Raw genomic sequence first — 25,313 nt, 5'->3', positions numbered from 1 at the left:
TGCCCTGCTCTCATTGGTCAGCAGTGACCTGGTGCTTCACCCAGAGAATTTTGAATAAGTATCTGAGAGGGGCAGAGTTCTCCAGATCTGCTGCTTGAACCTGAATGAAGCAAGAAGTGCCCTGCTGAAGATTTTGCTGTGTGCAAGGAACTCTAAGGTCTGACCTATGAAGACTGCACCATCTGAAACTACAACACTGTGGATTACCTTGCTGCCAAAAGACTCAAGAGTGGAAACTCCCTGCAAGCTACAGGTTAACAGAGCTCACCTGGACAGCCCCACAAAGAATTCAAAGCCTGGAGTACCAGTGGATTTGTAAGGGTTTTGTGCAAGTGGATTGCGGAATTGAAGTTTCACACTTTCAAGGACCATCTTGGAGATTCCAGAACCTTGGATTGTGTGTTGGATACTTTAGGACCTGCAAGCAGAATGCCAGGAAGGTGTTCTAACTGGACCCCGCTTGCTGAAGAAGGCGGCCCACTACAGTGGTGAGAATTCTTCAGAACAATTTATAAAGGTGTGTCCCTGACAGAGAAAACAAAATGACTTATGGGGCACTGTTGGTTTCTAAGCACTAGAAAGTGACTAATCTTTACAAATTCAGATCTCTGGTTCCCTACAGTGAATTATTTTCATTTTGGTGTCATTTAAAAGATAAAAATATTACTAATTTTTATAAATTGGTGTTGGATTTTTATTTTGTGTTGTGTCTTAATTATTTACTGAAATGTTGTTTTTAAATGCTTTACATACCGGTCTTTGAAGTTAAGCCTGTCTGCTCGCAGCCACTTTACCAAGGGTTGAGCAAAGGAATACTTTTCTAAGACCTATGCTGAGTCCTATCATGTGTTAGTGTCCTTATTGCCAATGGCAGACCTACATTTACCCCTACCAATAACCCACTTTCCAACACCAACTGTCTGTTTGCTAGGTTAATATCCTTGTTCAGCTCTGGCTCATTTTTTCGTAGCGCCTTCGTGAACGAGTCAGGATTAAACTTCTCCCACTTCATACGTGTTACTGACTTTTTGGGTAAGCTGACACTTGGGTTTGTGTGTGGGATCTGAAAAGGATTATGTGGTGATCGGACCATGGGATCGGCCAAGATGCTCCCACTTCCATGTCAGTTATGTTAGTGAAAATAGGATTTAAAATGTGTCCTGTTTGATGTGTAGGTGCGTGAACTTTTTGGGCAAGGTTGAAGATCATGAGGTCCTTACACAGGGTTTGTGCTTCTGGTCTAGTAGTTTCATCAAAGTGTATGTTAAGGTCCCCTGGAACAAGGAGTTAGCTGTGTGTATGATTTCATCACCTAAGCTGGTTATGAATTGTGTTTCTTGCCCTGGAAGATGGTAAATCAGGGAACCAGCTATGGTATCGTTACCTACTATTGAAAGCGTGAAAAAGATCCCCTCACATTTATCAAGGTCTAATTCTTTAATGTCGCATTTTATCATTAATTTATAGAGTATAGCAATCTCCCGCCGCACCCCCCCCCCCAATTTCCAACCCAGTCCTGTTTTGCTATCCCGTAGCCTTCCAGTAAGGCATCCAAGATATCAGGAGTAGAGCTGTTATTGAGCCAGGTTCAGTCAAAAACATGGCATATTTTTTTTGCCTCCAGTACATAGTGAATTTTATGTTTATGTTTAGTTAGGGATCTACAGTTCAGCAGAAGGAAGGACAGTCCTTCTCTCTGTTGAGTATTCATTATTGTTGAGGTCAAGTACTTGTTGCAATTGCCGCAGGAGAGTTCTTCCTTGTCTCCGTGTATGTTGTGTTTACATGCCTCCATAATGGGTGGCATCAGCCTCTTTAGCTCATTCGCTGTGTATTTAACATCGTGATGGGGTAACCCACAGCCAGGGGTCCTGGCCCCTAGGCCTGGTCGGGCGCACACAGGCTTGCATTAGGAGCGCCTTCGGCGCGCCCGCTGTGCGTCCGCGGCACATCAGAGTTAAGTAGGGTATTGCTCAGTGAAACTCCTCCTCCACTCCACCCCCTTCTCTTTGAAAACCAGGTGTGGATAATTGCACTCTGCTTTGCCACACCCTCCAAAAAATCGCCACACAGACGCGCTGGACCAAGAATTGAATTGAATTGAATGGAGATTTATAATGCGCAAGAACAATAACCCGCAGGTATCAAGGCGCCTAACAAAATGATCAGAAAATGAACCAAGGGTGGAGAGAAGGTAAGAATGAGGCTTGTTTAAAAGCGATTAAAAGCTCTATGTGAGGCTTAGTTTAAAAGAAAAGAGGAGTGTTTAAAACAGGATTTTTAAAGCAGTTCACAGCGGTGAAAAACTTTTCCAGCTCACTGTGGAATGTGACTGGCTCTCAGCTGCAGCCTATCGTTATCTGCCAAGACCTCGCTGTTCTTCCGCTCGTACAGCACTCACCTATTTTTATCTCTCACAAAGCTCCAATGTTTTCAAGTTCCTTACTCTCCACCAAGGTTTTACATTCCTTACCCTGTGCTAATCCTCACCAGCACCCACCTCCTGTGCTCTATTTCTGGTCCTTACCTTCTGTGTTCTCTCTCTGACATATCTCCTTTCTTGCTTAGTTCTAAGCACTTATGTTAACTTACTCTACCAACCCTAACTTTCATTACTGTTTTCCATCCTCACCTCTAATGCTGTTCCCCACCCAAATTTTCACACCCCTACTCCCTTGCTGAACTTAATATTCCTTGAAATCTTCTTTGCTCTCCCATTCCTTTCTCTCTTGCTCGCCACTAGATAGCCTCTCCCTATTTCACTCCTTTCTGAATTCACCGGTTCCACCCAAACCTCTAACCTTGCTTCTCTTTCCTCTTGTCCCTGCCTTCAAACAGTGCTCACAAAGAAATCTTTTTTTTTACTCACCTCCTTCAAATTCCGGAATAGAAGATCATTGTTTTTGTCAAGAAATCCTGCAAGAAAGGAGACAAAAAAGTGATGACTATTGTGTCATGAGGCATTTGGATAGGATTATAGGGGGGAGTAGATGAGGAGAGGAAAGGATTACTAGAGGAAGGTAGAGGGACAGACTAGTGGACTTGAAAGGTGATTACACAGGATGTATTTATAGGGAAAAGGCCCAGAGGACTGGTAAAGGCTGGATGGACTAAAAGAGATATAACTGGTTGGAGGGTATGAGGCAAGGGTCTGATGGGTTTTGAGAGGTGGGGGTGGAAAGTATAGTACGACATGGTGGCTGGTTGGATTTTAAACCTTGGAGTGCCAGGATGGTTTTGAAAAGCAGGAGAAAGGAAAGGATTAAACAAAGATCCACTAAAAGAGATAGGGCAAGCTGCTTTGGAAGAGCAGGATGAATTAAAACGTTTGTTTTGGAATTAATTGCAAAAGCTTGGAGCGTTATGTATTATAAAAGGGTATTACATGATTTGTTAGATGGATGGAAAGAGAGGTGGGGTTGGATTTGGAGATGAGGGGCAACAACGCTTGGAAGGGATAGTGGTTACCTGTAAAGGGGCAAAACATACTGACTGAGAAGACAAGGAAGCATTGGAAGAGTGAGTTAACAAATTAAAGGTGGGTGCAAGATCAAATTAAAGATTATAAGAGATGGTTGAGGGACGAGCTATATTGGAATAGGTTCAGTGGATTGACTATAAGATGTACACCTAGAGGTGATTGAAGTAATGTGACAGAAATAGTAGGTCAATGAAGTACTTCAATGACACCAACTTTTTAGACCTGGGGACCAGAAGTGAGGGTAAACAAAACATGACCAAGAACCTTTCCCTTTTTTGAATATTTAATGTGGCACTAACTTAGGTCCAAAGATAAGCAGATTACTTTACAGACTTTTCCGGTATAACAAGAGCATCTCAAACACCAAATTGCCTCGAGGCCAAAAAAAACAACCCAAGTGCCTGATAAAGGAGTGTTTAGGACCAACAGAGTATGGTTTCTGTTTGTTGCTGAATAGATGGTCCTACAAAGAACAAAGAATCTGCCTCTATTGTGATATTACATAAAGAGGAGCTGTAACACTTCATGGAGAAGACAACAATTGCCTTCTCAATGGATCCAGGGCACACCTTGCTCATTGAAAGTTCCATGTGAAACTCCATAGCAAAGGCATCGTTGCATCCGGGATGCAAAAAGGGAGACAATTCAAATTGAGGTGGGAGGGTTGCAAAAAAATGACCATGTTATTAGCACCCTAGATTTATCTAAAGATTACTGGCAAATATCGTTAAGTCATGTTCATCATATTCGTGAGCCAGCATAAGCCACACCAAGAGATTTACATCGCTTTTTAACTCCTCAAGAAAATTTTCTGCAACTTACATATGCTTTATTGTTCAGGTTGTGCCGCCTTGTATTTGGATGGCGTTACGATATTCATATTGGGCAGGAACACCAACATTGCTCATGGAAGCAGGGAAAACCATAGAACCTAACAATTTGTATCTGCATGCTCCTCAGAAACCAAACAACATGCCCTGACTCAGCACTTAGCAATAAGAAGCCTGTCTGTGATTTATAAGATACTAGAAGCCTACACCTCAGCGGCAGTTTCTACACATGGGTGTTGACCCCCTGACTGAAGCCATTACTTACATGCAGCGCATCACATCGTACACAAAAACAGTGGTGGCTGGTGACATTTGAAAGTGGTGAGGCGTAAAAGTTAGGGATGAGCTTTAAGTAGGCTGAAAATGCGGAAAGGAAGACCTACAGGTACTTTAGATGTACTTAAAGTACCAATAGGTATGTGGGAGCTACATTGTGCAGAAAACCCCCAACAAATTCCCCAGCCTGCAACACACCTTTCTCAGTTAAGTTGAAGCAGCTTGTGAACATCTGCCTCTCTTTCACAAATAAAGTAATAAACAAGCAGTAGGCAGCTTCGTAAACACATTCACGCTGTTTCATTATTTGCGCTTTCCTCTAGAAGTGCCGGCAAAGGCTGGGTGTGTGCTGCACGCGCTCAAGGCTGATTGGGCTTTGCTGCTGCGGGGAGATCATCATGGCCAGGACCAGGGGTTAAGGGCGAGAATCAATGCAGGGGGTTTAGGACCGAAGAGGTGCAAACGAACGGCTGAAGAACTAGTGAGCCGCACCAAATGTATATATTGGAAAAAGGAGTTTTAGCACTGGGCAGAGGTGCTACTTATATCTATGTGCTGCAGTTATATCACAGGAACACATGTAATTAGTCATGAGACACACTAATTCATTATCAAAAATATATCTTTTTTATTTTTCTTATTTGCAATATTTAAAATGAGTATATTTTTTTACCCTTTTCTTTTTTTATATATTTTCACATGATTTATAATTGATATCAAACAATATTAAAAGATTTTTCCATATACAGATTTGATGTCGTATGTCCGTTACAGCAATATTTTTCTATGAATCATTCTAGAAAATGGATGAGAATAACATTACAGTGTACAGTGTACAATTGAAAAGATGTTACAACACTGCAATTAAATCTTATTTAGAGTTATTGAAGAAGAAACACTGGTGTCCAACATCAAATATCACCATATCACCAACGTGTTACGGTGTTAAACCTTCTTCAGGGTGATTATATCATTGGCATACAGAGAAATATGGAATTTATGATTTTTTGTCTCTTATATTGTGCTTACAAATTCAAGGACCCTATGAAATGTGTGGTCACATAAGATATCAGATTCTTGTGATAGATAGTTATTAAGTTACTCGCATGCTCCGAATATTTTCTGATCTAGTTTTTTGAATTCACAACTATTAATATAATACGAGACAAGAAGCGTCTAATGAAACTGCCAATGCTTTATAAAGCTGATGAGTGCCGGTTTCTTGTTTGTAGATGCGCACAATGCTGCTGGACAGTGCGGCCTGCTCTGGACTTATTTTGAGTACATGAAGATCTATCCATGGTGTCCTATTAGCTTTGTAGATTACTGGCTGCTCCAAAGTGCGAGGAAAAATGGTCGACCCAATTATCTACTAGTAGTAGTGGATAAGTTTCATTATCTCCCCTTCGAAGGAATGTAGGCGTTTCTGCATTTGGATGGGCCAAAAACGAACCGAGGGAGTCTGGCGCCGGTATCCGTGACGCAACAAATGTGCATGACTCCTTGGTACTGAGGAAAAAACATTAAACCCCCTTCACACACCACTTCTTACCCCAGCATAGGAGTATTTGTTGCTCCAGGCTGCTATGGGTGCACCGGCTGAAACCACAGGCAAAAGGTTCTGGGAATGCGGTACGTAACCAACAAGGAATATCCAGGACCTGTAGTCTTTATCGAAATCTTTACCTTTGTGGATCACTTCTGCTTCTCTGCTGGCAGCAGGACACTGTCAGCAGTCAACGGAGTGCCTGCCCCCGCAACCTGGCACAGGCTGTACCTAAACATACATGGACTGTAACTCCCAAATCCCAAATAAAAAAAAGAAATGTACCAACAGAGCTCATCCTCAAAGACCAGCGGGACACAAGAAACCTAGAGAAAGAAACATGCCCCAGAGTCAATATGTGCTGTGTGCACTGCGCCTGAAAGAAAGTTGCTGCAAATTAAAGGCATATGTGACCCTCCGTCATCAGGAGAATGCAGGTGCTACTACGGTTGCATTCTCAGTAGTATAGTACGGGGTTCCCTAAACACGATAGTTACACAACCAAGCAATAGGCACAGAGGCTTAACAACACTCTTTTGCGTCTGTTAAAATACAACCTTAAGCAGTTCATACTGACATAACATGAAGAAAAGCCGAGCTCAAGCCTCCGATTGTCCCTACAGCAAAGCTTCTATATTTGCAACCAGGAGATGTCTAAATAAACACGCTTTCCGTTCAGCAGCACGTGTTAAAATAACTTGTTTCCAGTTATCCGAAACTCAGCCTTTATAACTAGGTACTGCGTATGCCAATTGCATTTCCCAAGTGCCTTTGCGCCAAGATTGCATAAGGCGAAATACCTTGTAATTTCCAATATTTTCAAACTCTGTCTTTCTAACAAGGTACTGTATATGTAAATTGGCCATCCTTTGACTCCGTGTAACAATACTTCACTCGAAAAAAATGCAGTGCTCCACTTATTCGACCTAGTTCTCTAGAATATTCCAAGTTTAAATCTAGCTGGACTCTGAGCACTTCTCACATTCAAACAAGATCTGCTCCAACAAAGATAAGGCGTGTGACAAAACAAATAAATGTACAACCATAAATATAAAATCGTGTAAAAAAAAAAAGGAAACCCCATCAGAACGTGTGCTGGCGAGACCTCTTGCCATTGCTAATGCTTGTTATAATAATATACTCTTAACCGGACCCCGGCTCACCACTACGCAGTTCCGTGTGAATCAACTCCTGTTGTAAATGTTTTCTTCAAATAAAGCGCCTGGCTGTTTCTAAGCACTTTCATTTTTTGAAGGTAGTGAGGCACAGGGAGAATCACTGATTTGCTGGTAATTACACAATGCACTGCCCCTTAGGTACAGTCGCAACTCGCAGGAAGGGGGGGGGGGGTCGAGGGAGGGGGGGGAGATCGCAGGGGGAGCGGGGAATTAAAACATAAAACTTACCTCACAGCAGCCGGTCCGCGCCACCTCTGCTGCTCCCCTTGGCGCCTTCACCAACCGCCCTGGAGTGGACTGGCAGCCCTTCTCAGCCAATACTGGCGCTGCCAGCAGCGCCAGGATTTGCTTGGGGCACAGGCTATCCTTCGCACGCCCATTAGGAGACCGAGGGGCTCCTAAAGGGTATGCGCAAACAAGGGGAAACACAAGTGCGCATGAGTGGGCACGGTGCGAAAATTCGCCCTCCGTCCCCACTCATGCGCACTTGTGTTGCTGCCTGCTGCCCCTTATGTCAGTCAACATGACGCCAGACCGCCCACCCCCTTCAGTCTCTGAAGGGGGTGGGCGGTCTGACGTCATGCTGACTGACATGATTGTCAGTTCTCCCTCGGCGCATTTGAACTTAAGTAAACTGATTCAGTTTACTTAAGTTCAAAGACGCCGAGGGAGCTGCGGGCGGGGGGGCTACGCCCCATGCCCCAATGGACACACCGCGCCTGCATAAAAACTGAATACATTCCACCACATGGAGCTGCCTCTACCGGCAGACAATAGTAGGCATGGCTTTAGTGCCGTCTGACTGCTAGGGCTGTTTGTCTGTACTGCGCATGCCAGTTTGGTCGGTATTTTGCTTATGGCCAAACCCGCAGGCGCAGTTTATGGTTTCCCTAGACATAGGCTGTCACAGAGCTGGACAAACAACAAAGCAGCAAAGCTTCATCAGTCACAGATGAAGCGCTGTGGTCACCTATCCAAGCCAATCCTCACACTGCTCTTATGCTGTTTACTATTATAAACAGCATGAAAGAAGTGCTTTAATTGGCTGAGATGCCTGGGGGTTTAGTTTCATTTTGCCTCCCAGCATGCATTGCTCAACTCATGAGGTGTCGATTTCAAAGAGTCGGTCCACGCCGGACGTAGAAGAACGACTGCTGAGGTAAGATGAATATTTGTTACTTTTTTTATTTTATAATAATGATCTAAGCGTGCCATCTGTTTCATCACAAGCATGCACCAGCCATGCCACATTAAATATATCAAGACAAAAATAGTGTGATGGCCGTCCATCAGGCAAAAGCATTAGGTGCCCCCTGCGCCTCCTGCATATTCTGACCCATTCATTTCAAACTAGCCCGCAAACAGCAATATTAGTGGTGAATGACCACATTAGAACAGTTAAAATATTAAATGAAAAGGTTTTGACATGGGCATTTGACCCAGTTAACAGTTGTGGGCAGGCTAAAGATATTAGCCCTTTAAATCCATGTAGAGGAAGGCATTGAATAATCATGTTAGCCGCTGACAGCGTTCATTGCACCTCGAGGGCTTTTCAAGTGGGGGCCGTTGCCAGCAGGAAGGCACAAGGCTCCTGCAAAAGTCTGTGTCTACAGGCACACTTCCGCTTTGGGGTTCACAGATATATCCTGGCCTTTCTTTATACAATAGAAATAATTAGACAACATGCTTTGATGTACTCTGCTGAATTTTTTTCACATGTCCCCTCTCTGAGAATTCAGCGTTGTATGCGCATGCCACTGTCTTCCGGGAGAGGCAGCTCTGTGTGGTGGAATACATACAGTTTGTATGTATAATGTGATGCACAGAAGCACTGTATGTAAGTTATGTAAAGGCAAAGCACTCGAATATTATTGCCAGAGTTCGCACTTAAAAACTACAAATTAACTTTGACATGGTGCAATCGTATCAACGTTATTTTTGAAGTTTTTACTTGTTGACAGTTTTTACTGTCAACAACTTTACCAATGCCCTACCATTTTCAAGAGTTACTGGCCACCACTGCTACCCTTCTGTTTCTCAGCATGATAGTGTCCCTTGCAAATCTCTTTAAAAAATACAGCAGTATCCAAGGTCCCATGGGAGCTGGCAGCTTAAAAGTCTTTTTCCACACCTGGAAGAATTACTAGCATTAAAGTTGGTCCTTATTTATCCTGACTTCAACGCTTCCTTGTACATTCAAGTAATGCGTCTGGCACCGACATTAGGGGCAGTTTGTCCGTGGAGAAGAAGAATGATTACCATTAAATTTTTTAAATGAGCCACGATCTTCTTCCCCATGACCTACATTATGCTATCATAAAGAAGCAGAGTTTTGAGATATCGCTGGTCATCTAGGGGTCCCACCGTCCAGTGACAGAGAAAAGGTAGATAATCAGATTAAAGGCCTACAGCAATAACTAACCATACAAAATAAAAGCTGCAGGTGAAGTGTTTGCCAAGATGAATGAATGGTATGAGTAGGGAGGGAAGAGACATTAGAGGAGCATGAAGAATAAAGCTGGTGTTTCTTTGTATTCACCCTTAGTGCAGTGGTTTATATGGTAGATCCGGCAAACGATACAGGGAGCCTCAAGTGGCAGAAAACCACAAATCACAGAAGAAAAAGGGAACCAGAGCAGCTAATCCGTTTGACTTTATAATATATGGCAACATCGAAAACACTCATTTTGTAAGGTATCTTCTTTAATGCCAGGTTTACAAACAATTCATATTCCTGAGAAATTTACCTGTCACACAATAATTGACCTCGCCTGCGTAGTGCAAAAGACGAAACTCATCACGGCCCAAGCATTTACGAGTTTTCTGGTCAGCCAACTTATGACTACAAAAAAATAAACAAGAAATTATTAACGGAAGACAATACAAATTATATCTTGAAGTATATGAAACAAAATCTTAGGGGCATACAGCAGTACACAGGACAATCTCCAACTTCAACAGGGCTCTGAATAATGACAAACCACTGCACCAGACAAAATCCTACTGAGACGCTGCATCGCATCAGAGAATTTAGCAATGGCACACAGCAGCAGACAAAACACTAGTTATAACCTGTCTAGCTTCTGTGAAAAACCAAAGACGAAATGAACCACATCACATCTGGGCATGGGCTGGGAGTGGGGACATTTGGGATGGAAACTTGTTGAGATTTTATTGATGACTCGTGGGCATGAAAGTAGGTTGGAAAAGGGTGGTGGAGTGCTAATAGAGCTCTCCCATGGAAGATTGGGACTGGTCGTCAATTAAAAAAATAAATCTCCCTGAACTTTCATGCAGTGCTGTATGACACTAAACATCAAAAACTGAGTATGGATATGGTGTTAAATAAAGTAAAATACACAAACATGCTTATAGACATTTTTAGGTAAGCCATGGATGGGAGCATATCATTTTCTCAGAATTCCTGTGCTTGACTTGGAAAAATTAAGTGCAGGTGTCAAAAGATTTTCATCAGCAGCCCACTGCCAATTCCATAGAATGCCAGGTTTGACACAAAAGAAGGCTTCCTACTCTTGATTCCATATCATGCCTCTTCCTTTCACCATTCTATACTTCCTGTCTCTTAATCGCACTACTGCAATTTTTTTCACCTCTGCTTTCTCCCTTTACCATTGTTTTCCTTTCTTTCTTGTCTTCCTCCTTTCTCCGCCTTTCTTACTCTTGGTCTGGGTCAAAGCCTGATGATGGAAATGGGTCAAATCTGCCTTTTCTGTATGATCACCTCAGATTTCTGCCTTTTTCTAGACCTTATGTTTTCTGGTTTGTAAACTCTGTGCACTTTACCCCATCTAAACAGGAGCAAAGTCACTGTGCTACACTATGCACATTGTTCAATTGGCATATTTAATTGTTTTATTAAGGTGATAGTATATGGTGCAGAAATATACCCCTTGCATCTGAAGTTTAACATCATTTGAGGATTGCAGCACTGATTATGCGATCCACTGCAGTGACGGAAAAGAAATGACTTTAGGCCTACCCTAAGTAGCCTAACTGCAACAGCTTAAAACCTGCTGTAGAGACCTGCCAAAATAACCTTTTTGACAGGGGGAACCATGCTTTTGAATATTAAAAAGTCATTTATACAAATAGTCATCCACAAGGTAGGGGTGCCTGATATTTAAAAGTGGCACATGAGCAAAATTTAAGTTGGCATGGTCATATAGTGACTAGCCCCCTAAAGCTATTTTCACTCACAGAGATGTAGTTGGTTCCTAGACAATATTAAAGTATAGATTATAAACTTTGATGGAAAACAGCTCAAATAGTAATTGAGCGAATTTTCATGTTTATTTAAAGTCCACTTGATTTGTGAAGTTAGATGGTAAAAGAATCTTTAGGAAAAGTAACTTTTAGAAACTTACATTTGCCCTGTCTAAAGCTCCTGGAGGTTAATTTCTCTAGCAGCTGTCCAGCCAAGTGCTTGACCTTAATGAGGTGTTCAACCTGCCCCCAAAGAAAGAAAAATGGCATGGGTAGTATTACTCTTCCCCTTGCAGGAAGACCTGTTAAGGTGGTCCCAAGAACTCAAATAACCTGTAAAGAAGTCTGTCCTTTCACAAGTAAATGTAAGGTATGGGGAGCTTGTCCAGAATGGGTTTTGAGTGACCACAGAGGAGAGGACTGCTCATTTCCCTGGCCACACTCTGGGTGGGCACAAAAGCTCTACACAAGGAATGAAGAGTACTCAATCTTGAATTTTAGGAGTAAGGTGCACTGTGGGGTTGGTTTCAGCGGGGCAAACAGGACCTGCTGAATAAGTGGAAAGGCCTCCCCCTGGGAACATATACTCCATTGTTAGGGACGTGCAGGAGTCACCCCCTACAGACAGCAAAGTGCCAACCATAAATGTTGCACCCCAAGATAATCTCCTCAAAATACCTTCTGGACCTGCAAAAGTACCGAAGAGGACTTGAGCCTGCTGTCAGTGACTTGAAAGGAGCACTAAAGGACTGGACCTGTTACCACTTACACCCGGAACAAACAACAAAGACTACAAGGGTCATGTAGCTGACCACCTCTGTGGATACAGTGACACACAAGCTGTAAGAGTCCTATTCATGAAGTGAAAAGATGACAAGTACCAACTGGGCCAGCATTGGACCTTGCTGTTGGTTCTGCTGGAGTGGGTCTTGGTCCATGAGGTCATTGAAGCCTTTGAAGTGACCCAGTGGAGCTGCTTCAAAATTCCTGAAAAGTTGGGACTTGGCTTTTTTTGGGGACTTCTGAGAGCTCCAGTGCCATCAAGATGATCTGGCAGCAAAGGTATCAGATTTCAAAACACTAACCTCAGATTCAGCTTCAGGCTTGCTGTGAGAAAGTGGCTCTATATACACTGGACTAGAACGAAGTATAGTGTGTATAGAGTCCCTCAACCCCAGAGGTATAACAGAGGTGAAAGTCAGAACTGACCTTACTTTCCAAAGTGGAAGCTTGGTCGAGCAGTAAGGCTGTACCAGAGGACAGTGTAAAGCATTTGTTGTACACACTCAGTCAGCAAAAGGTTTCACACACTCAAGAACTGAACTACAGGCCAATTGTCGTTATATCCTCAGATATAGTTGTTTTATTTTTAGAACCAACAGTTATAAAAATATACTTTTCAAGTTATGAGTACTCTCATGTAAATACTTTGCAAAGGAGCAATAACGTTTGTGCACCCAATAATTATAGGATAGATAGGGAGCAACACAGTTCTGAAACACACTCTAGCATTGAGCTCAATGGGTTTTTCACAGATAAGTAGAGTTGATTACTTTATGGATTACTTTGGTAGTTCCAGGACCAGATCTTAGATTCAGTCCTGGGGTCTAAGCTGAAACCAGATTAGCAAAATATTTTAGTTACTGTGATGAATTTTCATGAATATAAAGCTGTTTTAAAAGTTCACACAGAAACTTTTCAATGTAAATCTGACAATGTTATTCAATGGGAAGAAATTCAGGTTACAGGTAAAGTACGATTGCGTTACTTTTGTAACCCAGCACTGGTCTCCTAGGGCCACTTAGAAGAAATGTAATAGAAAAGCAGACAATGGGTATGGAGAAAATACAGATTACTAGTAAACCCGCTAGGGATTACTTTTGCGGTTCAGTACTGGGCTGAAAAGTACAGTACTGACTTCTCCGCTGATCACAGGTGAGTACTTTAGAATTCGAACTTTGGCTGATTTTATAGGAATATTTTCAGTTTTCAAAACTTCACACTTAGAAAATTTTCGAGTCAAAAATCGGTCAATGTGATCCAATGGCAGGTAAGTGAGTTTCCGGTTTCCAGGTGAGTGCTTGGTTGGTGAAGTTAAGGTTCTGGGTATAGACTCAGGTGAGTACAGTTAGTTCAGTCCCAGCGGCACAGGGGAGCCCAATGATATCCAATGAGGGAAAGGGGGCCTTCAGTTGGTGGCTGCTGGCTAGAAGGCCACGCAGAGCTCGGCTCCTGGTCACTTGCTCAGGGCAAGGGGGGAAGTAGGATAGGGCAAGGGGGGAAGTAGGATAGGACAAGGGGGTCACAGCCAGCGGCACTCGGGCGGCTGGGTGCAGGGTGCTTCTGAGCCGTCGGGCGCTCAATGTTATCCAATGAGGATCTTAAAGAGGGAACAAAGGCTGCAGGCTCGTGGACGGAGACTCTCAAGGGGCGACCAGCACTTCGAGAGGTAAGTTGGGATCTTGGAGCACGGGTAGGCACCCCAAAGGGAGGCACAGGGGGCTGTAGGGCGCCGGGTGCAGTGGTGTCTTTCGATCTCGGAAAAGCTTACCCTCGGCTGGTTGCGGTAGGGGTGGCCCCTGGCTCTGAGTCTGCAGGCGTCGGCTGGTTCGTCGAGGTGGGTCTTTGGGCACTGGGCTTCGGGTCCCAGTTGCTGGGGAGAAGTCCTCGTGGTCTTGGTTCGGGTTGGCCCGGTCCGGGCTCGGCTGGTGCAGAGTGGGCTGGTGGGCACCAGGTGGGATGTTGCAGCAGAGCCTCTGCTGATGGGAGTCGTAAGCTTCAAGAGGGTCAAGGCAGGCAGGTCCTCTGGGGGTCCCAAGGTTGCTGTCCGCGGGAGTCGCCGGGTTTAGGCAGGAGCAGGTTCCAGGATCAACAGGCCGGTAGGGCTGGGGCCAAGTCAGTTGTTGTTGTCCTGTTGTTAGCAGCTGCATGGCAGGTCTTCTTCTTCTTGATCTTCTTTCTTCGTTTTGGTATCGGGATCTGAGGAAGGAAGGTTCAAGGAGCCCCTAAATACTGAATTTAGGGGCGTTACAGGTAGGGCAAGGACAGGGACCAATGGGTCCCTGCCCTGGGGTGGGTACACCCCCTAGCCTGCTCCTCTCCTGTGGGAGGGGGGCAGAAGCCTAGCTGTGATAGGGCAGGGCTCCCCATCTTCATGATGGCCGGTGCCCGGGGCAGTGCTTCACCTCCTCTCCCCCACCTGAGGGGTGGGGTTGGCACAGGCTGGCACGCCCCCCCCCCCCCCGACGTAGTTTTTCCCGCCAGTCTTCCCGCCAGAGTGGGGGGCAGGACTGGTGGGGGCTGGTTGCTGGGTACAGCAAATGGTCTGGAAAAGCTCACAGAGGCGGCATGCCTTTGAAGCTTCCCCCTGTCCATCCTGGGGGATGAGACCTAGCACCTCGCCCAGGATGTGCATTGTTGCAGGCCCAGGAGAGCGGGGACTCTCGTACCCAGTTGTCTAGCAACATGTCTGTTTTGTGGCAGCCTCTGCAGCTACTCAGCCAGACGTGGATTGTAGGTTAGAGTTTCAGAGGGCATCTCTAGGATGTCCTCTGGTGCATTTTACATTAAATCCCACAGTGGCATCAGTGCGGGTTTAATGTGTTGAGAAGTTTGATACCAAACTTGTTAGTCTTCAGTGTAGCCATTATGGTGCTGTGGAGTTCGTAATGCCAACCTCCCAGTACCATATACTCTTAATGGCATCACTGCACTTACAGTGCCCAGGAATGGCCCTGGGTACTGTAGGGGCACAGGGCTCATGCACCTATGCCCACACCTCTGGCATAGGGCACCCAGCTAGAGGGGTGACTGAAGTATGCCAGGGCAGTGGGTTTGTGGGCATGGCACACAGGGGTGAGTGCCATGTCGACTCTTTGTTTAGTTCTGTACCTAGGCACTCACCCTTTAAAGGCAGTGTGTGGGTACCAAGGTACAGGGCCCCTAAGGGTGGCACAATAAGTGCTGCAGCCCTTAGGGGTCTTCTCTGGGCACCATGCCCTGGGTACCTAGGGTACCATTTACTAGGCGCTGATGGGTGGCCAGAGATGCCAATTGGGTTTTGTTTCAACACAGTTTTTAGGGAAGGAACACAGGCCCTGGGCACCTGGTTGGCAGGAGCCCAGGGCACACTCAGTCAAAGCACATTAGCAGTTCATAAACAAGAGGGGGGCATACCAATTCAAGAAAGATGGCACTTTCTCACACTTGCCCTGATGACCGATTTTGAGCTCCATTAAAAGACTACGTAAGGAGGTAAAATCTTTGACCAGGACAAACCCGCTTGGGATTTCCCAACTTCACTCTATTGCAGTAGGGATGAAATCGCACCTAGGTCCTTGTCTACCGCTTCCATAGAATATCATCGGTGCTCAGCACGTTTTGGCACTATTTTATCATAAAACCTTTTAAAAAAATCATCTCTCTGGTTCACCTCATTCGATGTTTGTAGTTTTTGTGTAATTTTGTATATTACATTTTACTCTACATTTCAAATTCAGTTTGGGATTTTTATTGTTTGGAGTTTTGAGATATCATTACTGTTTTGGTACTGCACACATACTTTACACATTGCCATAAATTATGCCTGAGCTCTTGCTAATTGAGTAACTTTGGTATTCACCCTGAAAAGTTAGTGTCATTATTCCTTTAGCTGGGCATTGGCCCACTCCAAATAATAGTCCAATCTCTTACAGAAAATAACTTGTGGTCCCACAAACGAGTGTTGAAGTCCACTACCTACTACCACCTCCAGAAATTCAGCCCTGTATCAGACTATCACCTACTTGTGCTTAGTGACTTGGAGAATCTGGAGATACAGAACACAAATTAAAAACAATCTTTCTACAAGTCTTTTTATTATCACACATAGCCAACTCCCCTGCCTCTCTGGTCACACATCTGAACCTCCACAATCTTTTCATTGCCACAAATCCATCCCATATATACCAAATTGATATTCACAGCACATCCCTCCCTCTCTATCCTAATGATACTCACGTGACAAAGTGAGGATGATTCTTCACAGCTTCTTCCAATTTTTCCAAAAACGTTAGATCAGTGGCATCTCCAGGACGCAAACACTCTTCATCCTGAACAACAGCAGAAGGTCATTCATCTCACTCTTCAAATAACCCCCTCCCCCCAACCAAAGGATCCACTCACTGGCTTAGCCAGAAATGTTAATGTTCTATCTTCACTCAATAGTAATAAACACCCCACCTATGCCCTCAGCACCGAGGGCCAAACTGAGGCACTGTGCACTAAGTGGCACTGGGTTCCGACTTTTATCCTGTACCATCTTATGGTAGCCATCCCACTGTTGGACTCTCTTCGTCACTTGTGCCCTCCACTGTCCTGACCCATGTGACCTTGTTGGCTTCACTCATGTCTTGTGCTGTTCACCTGACCGACATGGCATTGTTGAGCCAAATTGTGCCCGGATCAGTGGACCGTGCTGGTACCCCGTGCCCTCCAGTCTCCATCATGAACCGCTGTGTCCTTCTTGTGCTTGAGCCCCCTCTGAATCTGTGGCCCTAATTCATGTCTGTTGACTTTCTCTAAGTACCCATAGAGAAATTGGTTCCTCACTCATGCACTGTGATATTCCATCTCCGGACCCACAGGTCATTTGGTGCACATTTATGCCCTATGCCACTCTATTTTCATGCCTACAGGGCTCTGTGGGACTTGCTTTTTGTCTCATCCTAAGGTCATGGCACATCTGATAGTGTGATACCTATTCCAACCCTGTGAATTCCACCCATTCGGCCCACATGGCACTGAAGGCCCTACTAACACCATGGGATCTCGGCTTTCTCATTGTTCCAATAGAGGTGGGACGCACTCACCAAGATTGAAATTATGCCTCTGAACTTCTCTTCCACCAAATCACAGATAATTTTGTTGTTGAAATATTGAACTGGCTCCCACTGCAAATACAAGCGAGATGAGACATAAGAAACCCATCATGGAAAAGCACACTAGCTCAAGGGCCATGACAGAGAAACATCTCCTAAAGGTCGTTACAGAAAGGTTTGCAAAATCATGGCAGTCATAGGTGCAGCTTCGAGGAGGATACTTCACAATCACTCATACCACAGACCAGTGACATAGCTGTTTTGTAATGGGCTCTTGAGGACTTGCAGACCAGTGCAGCACATCAAGAGCTCAATATAAAATTGATTGCACATTATACCAGCTGCCATTCACAAAACTACACAGTACTTAGTGATCACAGAGCCGCACAGGATTTCTACGGCACATTGCAGTTGTACAGGTAAAGCATCTGTGTCAGAGCTTTAAGAAATATTACAGGAGTACTGGCTGTCAAGTAGTTTAAGGGAATGGTAAAGGATTGATGACTGTGGGAGAGCTATTCTAAATAGGGCAGATGATCTGGCTGTGGAAGAGCTGTAGCTGCTTAGGATTGTGCAGGAACTATAGCAAATGGATGGAGAAGGGATGGTAGTTCTTGGGTGCATGTACGGCTGAACGAAGGGACAAAAATACTTGTGTAAATGTGTGTCCCTGGGGATGCATAGGGAATGGCGAGTGATCACTGGCTGTGGAGAGACATAGGAAGTGATATAGGAGAACTAAAACTGCAGGGAATGGAATAAGAGAGTTAGCTATATAAAGAGTGAATTATGTAAGAGTCAAAGCTGAAGAGTAGCTTGTAAGAGGATTGTCAGGGTGCTAGCTGTAATAAAAGTGTAAAGGAAATTGGTAGTGGATGATGCCGGAAGGAGGCTGCGTGTGGGAGCTGTAAATAATTGTGCCGGATGTGGGGAAACTTGAGGTAATCGGAGATGTGGCTGGTGAAGGAGAGTTACAGCACTACAGGAAAGGACTCAACCCAGGAAATTATTGAAGGAAACAGCACAGAACATTACCGCAATTCCCTCGGACTCGTACTCCTCCTGCTCAGACTTCAGGGTGAGCTCGATGAAAAGCTGCTGCAATTTCTCATTACAATAATTAATGCAAAACTGTTCAAAGCTGTAAGAAATTAAATAAAATTATAAAAGAAGCAATAACTCTGCATCACAGACATAAGTTTTTCACAATAGTTTGTTTTTATTTTACAGTTAGATTGAGGAGACTGGAAGACGGATAAGAGTACTAACTTTATCTGGGCCACGTACATCCCTACTCCTAGGCCTCTTAACCACATGCCAACTTTGCCTCAGTCACTTTTATTCCTATTTTTTTCTAAACAAGTGTGAAATCTCAAGTTTTCTGATTCGATTCAAGAGAACAGCCAGAGGATGATTGTTTTTCTGAATTTCAGTAAGTCTGTTTCCTTGCACCATTCTGCAAAAGAATGTTCCAAGGGACAACATCTTGACCAATGTAGTTTCTGCCACCATGCCTAACTTTTCTGAACCCAAAAAGAATAAAATCAACAGATATCGAGGAATGCGGGGCATTAGTAGGAATATGCGGCTTGAGCATATCACTAGAGCTTGTGGGTTTGCAATCCCACAGGGTCTTGTTTATCAGGAAGCTTGCCTTAAACATCACTCAATTGGACACTAAAAGTTAAAAAAAACAGTGAATTGCTAGAGTTAAAAAAGGGGCAATTTATTCTATCTCACTAGTAGAGATGGGCCTAGGTAATAAGGACTCACTGCAGACAAAGCATGTTATCACTAGCAAGTTGGTATGATAAGAGGACAAAGGTGATGGAAAATAGGTGCCTGTGAAAAAGGAGCATTTAGGAAAATAAGTATTAAAGTTATAATGGTGAGAAGCATGTTCTTAGTTATTTGCCAAGTGCCCTTTTGTTTAAAGAATGTGAGAAGGCTTCCAATGCACTAAAACCATGTTAGATGGTAATTGTGATAATCCGCATGGGCTTCACAAAGAGGTTTTGTGACATGACCTGGTTTACAACAACATTCCCCTTGTTTGGAAATTAGCCCTTCAGCCTGCTTTTCAGACTGCATCTACTGGGCCATGTTTCTGGAAAGCCAAGGCTGGACACTGTTTTGACGGTGAATGTCTAAAAGTTAATGTCAGTAAGGGAGAAGAGCCCTGTATCGTGTGACAAGCCAAAATGAGGCACATGAAAGTTCATACAGTATCAAACTAGATTCCTGAACTTAAACCAGCAAACAAGTTGGACATACTCAAAATGGGCCAGCAGGTGTTTGGGGGTTGTTAGTAATCAAACAGTTTTTTTAAGATCCAGCAAAGCACATTCTCCCACACTCCCCATCACAAGACTGGGGTTGCCTCTGAATATCTTGTATTTATGTAGGCCCTTAGAAGCCCACTAGCAGAAAGTCCTGTTGGGTCTGTTGACCCTGGGAGGCTGAGAGAGTCTGCACAAATACAGGACACAGTCGCCACACATCGGGTATTGTGTGCTAAAGTCAACAGCAATGCAGTCAGTGTGGCAACAATGCCACCAAATCTATGCACTCCTTTGTTGGTACGTAGACTCTCCCAGGTACCCATTCTGACATATATTTTACTGGTGGTACAACCATATGGCATATCAGATGAAGCAGGCTTTCACATCACTTTGGGGTTGATACAATAATTAGGCCACAACACTTTAACCCCTTCCATGCTGGTGACGAACCCCAGCCGTCATGCACTACGGTGCTCGTGTGCTGATGACGGCTGGGGTTCGTCATGGCCCGCCCCTGTTCGTTTGTTTACCGCACGGGGGCGGAATCGGGCCAGCAGGGAAGGGGTTAAAACTACTCCTTACATAGTGACATGGACAATAATGACCTCCACGGCATGAAAATATCACTCCCGAGGACCGATAGCCACTATGAAAGAGTCACTGGTGGTTTACGCCCCCTAAAGGGACAAAGATATGTAAATAATGACCATATTCTTATTGCACTGGGGCACAGACTACACAGTAGAGTGGCAGCTAAACTATGTGTGGGGAGCTAAAGATACAACATACAGAAGAGTGACAGGTACATGGTGTGCCAGGGAGTAGCAGGGACATAGAGTACCGAGAAGGAACAGGCACCTGTAAGTACCACAGACAGATACACACTGCACTAGGAAGCAGTAGGAATACATTACACATTGAAGATGTAGGTACACTTCATATATAGAAGGTAGATTGCCAAGTATGCTTTGGTAATTGATACAAACTCAATTAATATCCAGCACGTCAGGAGTGGAGAAGGCTCCATTCTAGAGAACACTCACCTGTTGTGCTGAAAGACCTCAAAGCCATAAATATCTAGCAGACCAATGACAGAAGCTGATCCCCAGCTGCGATGTTCCTCCTCCTAAAAAACAGGCGGGAAAAGGAAAGGCGAGTTAGCTGATCTACGATACCATCTCTTGTTTGTGGAGGACTGGGAAAGTAGAACCCCTGGACTAGGGCAGGTCAGCACACCTTGAATGTAGAAGTGGGAGTTTGTGTAGCAAATGCCATCCCAGGGCTTAGGGTGGAACTCACATGAGAGAAGGGGTTATGTACTGGTGAAAGATATCAAATAAAGGCTGTAGAATGGAATGGTGACTTCACTGGTGGAAACACTTATGAGAGCCTCCTAATTAAGCAGCAGTGCAATTTGCAGGAGATTACAAAAACTAAACAAAATTTATACTGGATGCAACTGTAATTGTTCGTCTGATATAAACCCTAAAAAGACCGTTAAAAATACAAACATTCAATTATTGACTTTGACATTAATCCCCTGATATTCATGTCAAACTACCCAAGTACAACAAAACAATTATTTGGAACCCTGGGATAGAACACCATAACTGTAACATGAAAACACATATCTTGGTCTTAATGACACCACAAATGGACTGATTAGACTCCGCACCTGGATTAAGGGAACATTTGGTGCTGGAGTAGACCATTTTTGACTGAAAGCATGATATGGCCGACAATGTGCTAGTGCAGGGTGCCTTTCTGGACAGAGTGAGCTTGAGTTTGTGTAGGACAACACACCTAAAATGGGAGAAAATTTACGGATCGAAAAGAATAACCCTGAGCTGATATAAAGTACATCTGGACTATGGAAGAGTAGATTATTAGACTAAAACACATCTTGGTTTTGAGGGTGGGTGGTGGAAGTCCCACATTTGTGCTGTAGGGGTGTGGCCTGGAAAGAGGAACCACACTCTTATGTAGAGAACCTGACCTGGGTAAGGTCACAAAAATCAAAGCTAGAAAAGTGTTACATGGTACAAGACAAGACACTTCTGCTGATGGAGTCTTATGTGGTGTGTGTGTGTGTGTGTGTGAGGTGGTGGGGAACACCCTCTTGGACATCCAAAGGATGAGGGGGAGCAGGGCTCGGAAGAGGACACTACACCTGGAAAGGTCAACTGTGAACTTCTGAAGGACATAACTGAGATGGGTTGCAGTTTATGTAGAAATGATATGGAGCAGTAAGATGTCTCGAATAGTGAGCATGGTTTGTAGAAGGTAACATTTCGGATGAATATATACCACATCCACACAAGAGGAGTTTGAGCAGGGGAAGGGCACAAAACGAATACTATTACGTATAAAGTTGGATAACTCTAACTGAATCATGACGGACGCCACGAACGCTAGAGTAAGATCTCGCAATAACTTTTAATTTTGGGTCCAAATAGTTTCAAAAGTCATACAATAATTTTCAATCCCCTCTTCACCTAGGCTTCCGGAAAAGCTCTGAGCTGTCCTTTCTCTTCTACACCAGCACAATACTCACTTCAGCCCCTCAGTTGCTTTTTACTCCTCTAATAGAACGTTTGTTTCCTATTGGATCATTTACTACATTATTGTTTATTCCACAGTGTGACGTCCTTTAATTTTTCCTACACTGTGATAGGCATTTGTTTACAAAAACAGTATCTGCAGCTAGTATAATTTATTATTAACACAACATAACATAACTTAATTTCCCTAGATCCCCCAGGTAGTGATGCTGGAAGCTATCAAACATAAACTACATGTTCCAGGAACCCAAGGACCAGGGTGGGGCAGTGTCCACTGAGAGACAGGAGTAGGAGGAAATCTCCTCTCTATTTTTTGGTAACCCAGGTGATTCCCAAGTGGTGTTCAATATTGTGTCTTTCAAGATCTGAAAGAAACACGTTAGTATTAGATTCCTTACCTTAGAATATCCCCAGGCGTCAGTCTGGATCCGGAAACTTTTGCGTCGTCTGCAGGCATCTCCTGCGGCTCCGCGTCCGTCGTTGACGTCGTGCGCCGTGATGACGTCGCTGGAGTATATAGACGCCGCCTCCGCGCGCTGACGTCAGTTCTTTTTTTTCCGCGCCAGTAAGCGCAGATCCGAAGAGCAGTACTCCGGTCTTTTGACCAAGTTTTGTTAACTTACTATCTCTTTTTGGTGCCTGGTAGGATGCCCGGTTTCAAGAATTGTGATGGTTGTGACCGCACGATGTCGGTCACGGACCATCACCGACTCTGCCTCCGGTGCCTGGGCCCCGACCACGACGTGGACGCCTGCGTCGATTGCCGGGCTCTGACTAATATTTATTTTATTTTTATTTTCAGAGTTTTATATAGCGCGAACAAGATCTTCGCAGATATCAGAGCGCTTTACATAGACGGGTACATGAGGGAACAAAGTCAAATAGGTAAATCAATAGTTCACACAGTACAGAAGGGTACATGAGGGAACAAAGTCAAATAAGTAAGTCAGTAGATCATACAGTACAAATAATACAAATGGGTGACTGCAAAGCCAATCAAGTGGGTGATAAGACAACTCGTACAAATAAGTAAAGGGGTCAAGCAAGTAATACAGATCATTGCAGGGTGTTAATAGGGTTCGAGATAGTAGATCAAGTGTATTTAGCCATGAGGATAAGGCTAGACGGGAGCGGTCCCGCAAGCTACTCGAGCTCCGGGTGTCGGCCCCGCGTCGAGAGCGGTCCTGGTCCGGCCGGAGGTCCAGGGAGCGTTCGAGGGAGCGGTCGCGGAGCCGCGCCGGGCGCTCCGGAAGCCGTCACCATTCGTCGGACTCTTCAGGTAAGAAACACAAGCAGTCGGGGCGTCGTCATCGTACCCCCAACTCCCCCCGACGCTCGGCGACGCGGCCGGGGGTTCGGGTGACCGCGGCTCCGCGAGAGTCGCCGGCGCGGCCTGCTCCATACCCTCCGGTCCCTGGGCAAGGTGAGACGCCTGAGGAGATTGAGGCGTTCCTCATGGCCATGAGGGCGCTCACTTCTCCGACGGGGCCTACGGCGCCTTCGGGCCCAGTGCTACCGTCCGGGGGCCCTAGCGGTTCGGGTGTCCCTGCCTCGACGCCATCAGGTGCTCCGGCCCCGGTGCCGCCGACGGCTCCGACCCCGGCGCGGCAGGGGCCTTCGGGGTCGACGCCGGCTGGTCTACCAGCCTCTCCGGCGCCGATTCCATCGGGGTTACCCCCGACGCCGTCCCCGCGCGGCGCTGGTTCTCCTGTGCCGGCTCCGGGCGGCGGCGTCCCCATACCCTCCCCGAATCCGGACGCGGAGTCGGACTGACGTCGCTCGACGCCGATTGGGCCTGTGAACCCCGAGGAGCCGGTCTACATTGTTGACTCCGAATATGGAGATGATGTAGAGTACGGAGAGGGTTGGGAGGGGTCTGAGGACCCTCTGTCACGTGAGTGTAAGTACGACGTGGACTGGACAGGTGATTTGGGTGATGCCAGTGGTCTGGACGACTCTCCTAACCCTGGCTTTGTCTCTCCTCCTTCCGTGGCATCGGAGGAGGGGGCTGCTTATTCAGTGGTGTTGATGAGGGCTGCCAAGGCCTTACACCTTGAGCTCCCCGTCGCGGCCGTGAGGCCTAACATCCTCACTGAGGTCTTCAAACCGCAGTCATGCCCACAGGAGCCACTGCTGCCGTTTAACGAAGCCTTGTCAGACGTTCTTTTGGGCACGTGGTCCAGGCCCTCTTCAGGTTCACCTGTTGAGAGGAACGTGGCCAGACGCCACCGTCCGTGCCCGGACGACCCCAAGTTCCTGTCCACCCATCCCACCCCTGAGAGTCTGGTGATCCAGGCCGCGACTTCCCAGACCGCATTCCCGTCGGCCCCGCCGGACCGGGAATCTAAGAGGTATGACCAGTATGGCAAGAAGGTCTTCTCTTCCCTGAGTTTGGGACTGCGGTCTTGCAACACCGCTTGCCTCTTGGGCCGCTACACCCACTCTGTGTGGGATACGGTCGCGGAACTGCTGCCAGAATGCCCCTTGGAGGTGCGGGCGAAGCTCGGCAAGGCTGTGGCTGAGGGCCGAGACGCAGCAAAATATTCCATACGGTGTGGTCTTGATACGACCGACTCGCTGGGCAGAGCTATGTCCACGACGGTGGCGATTCGTCGCCACGCCTGGCTGAGATCCGCCAACTTTTCGGCTGATGTCCAGAATGCCCTGATGGACATGCCGTTTGATGGCTGTCGCCTGTTTGGTGACAAGGCGGACCACGCGCTGGAACGCTTCAAGGACTCCAGGGTCACGGCCAAGTCCTTGGGTCTCTCGACCCAGCGCCAGCAAACGGGTTCGTTTCGCTCCTTTCGTGGCCAAGGAAGGGGCGTCCCCACACGTGCTGTCAGCCACGCGCCGCAACAATCTTATCAACGCGGTGGCGGCCGTGGAAACCGCCGTGGAGGCGGTCGGGGTCAACGGCGGGGTCAGGCCACACCTCCCCCCGCAGCATCAGCCTCCAAATCCTCCTAGTCCGTGCTTTCAGGCCCATGTGACGCCAGTGGGTGGCAGGGTTCGCCATCACCACGCCCGCTGGCGCACAATCACTTCGGACAGGTGGGTGCTGCAACTCGTCCGAA

The 25,313-nt window shown here is 45.8% G+C and overlaps 1 protein-coding gene across 5 annotated transcripts in view; it reads right to left on the bottom strand.

Annotated features, from left to right (window-relative positions):
- Nucleotides 1–25,313, bottom strand: part of MYO1C (myosin IC) — a 576,863-nt gene that overhangs the window by 127,535 nt on the left and 424,015 nt on the right. For all 5 annotated transcript variants that reach the window (XM_086955217.1, XM_086955220.1, XM_086955221.1 and 2 more), the window contains exons 11-16: nucleotides 20,719–20,801; nucleotides 18,429–18,534; nucleotides 17,385–17,465; nucleotides 16,534–16,625; nucleotides 10,059–10,153; nucleotides 2,870–2,916 (exon numbers count right to left, since the gene is read on the bottom strand). In XM_086955217.1, the coding sequence (XP_086811343.1) occupies nucleotides 2,870–2,916; nucleotides 10,059–10,153; nucleotides 16,534–16,625; nucleotides 17,385–17,465; nucleotides 18,429–18,534; nucleotides 20,719–20,801 (504 nt within the window). The remainder of the gene's footprint in view (nucleotides 1–2,869; nucleotides 2,917–10,058; nucleotides 10,154–16,533; nucleotides 16,626–17,384; nucleotides 17,466–18,428; nucleotides 18,535–20,718; nucleotides 20,802–25,313) is intronic.

This window comes from Lissotriton vulgaris, chromosome 2_1 (genome assembly GCF_964263255.1).
Source record: "Lissotriton vulgaris chromosome 2_1, aLisVul1.2, whole genome shotgun sequence".
Taxonomy (NCBI): Eukaryota; Metazoa; Chordata; class Amphibia; order Caudata; family Salamandridae; genus Lissotriton; species Lissotriton vulgaris.
This window is presented reverse-complemented; position numbering and strand designations above follow the sequence as displayed.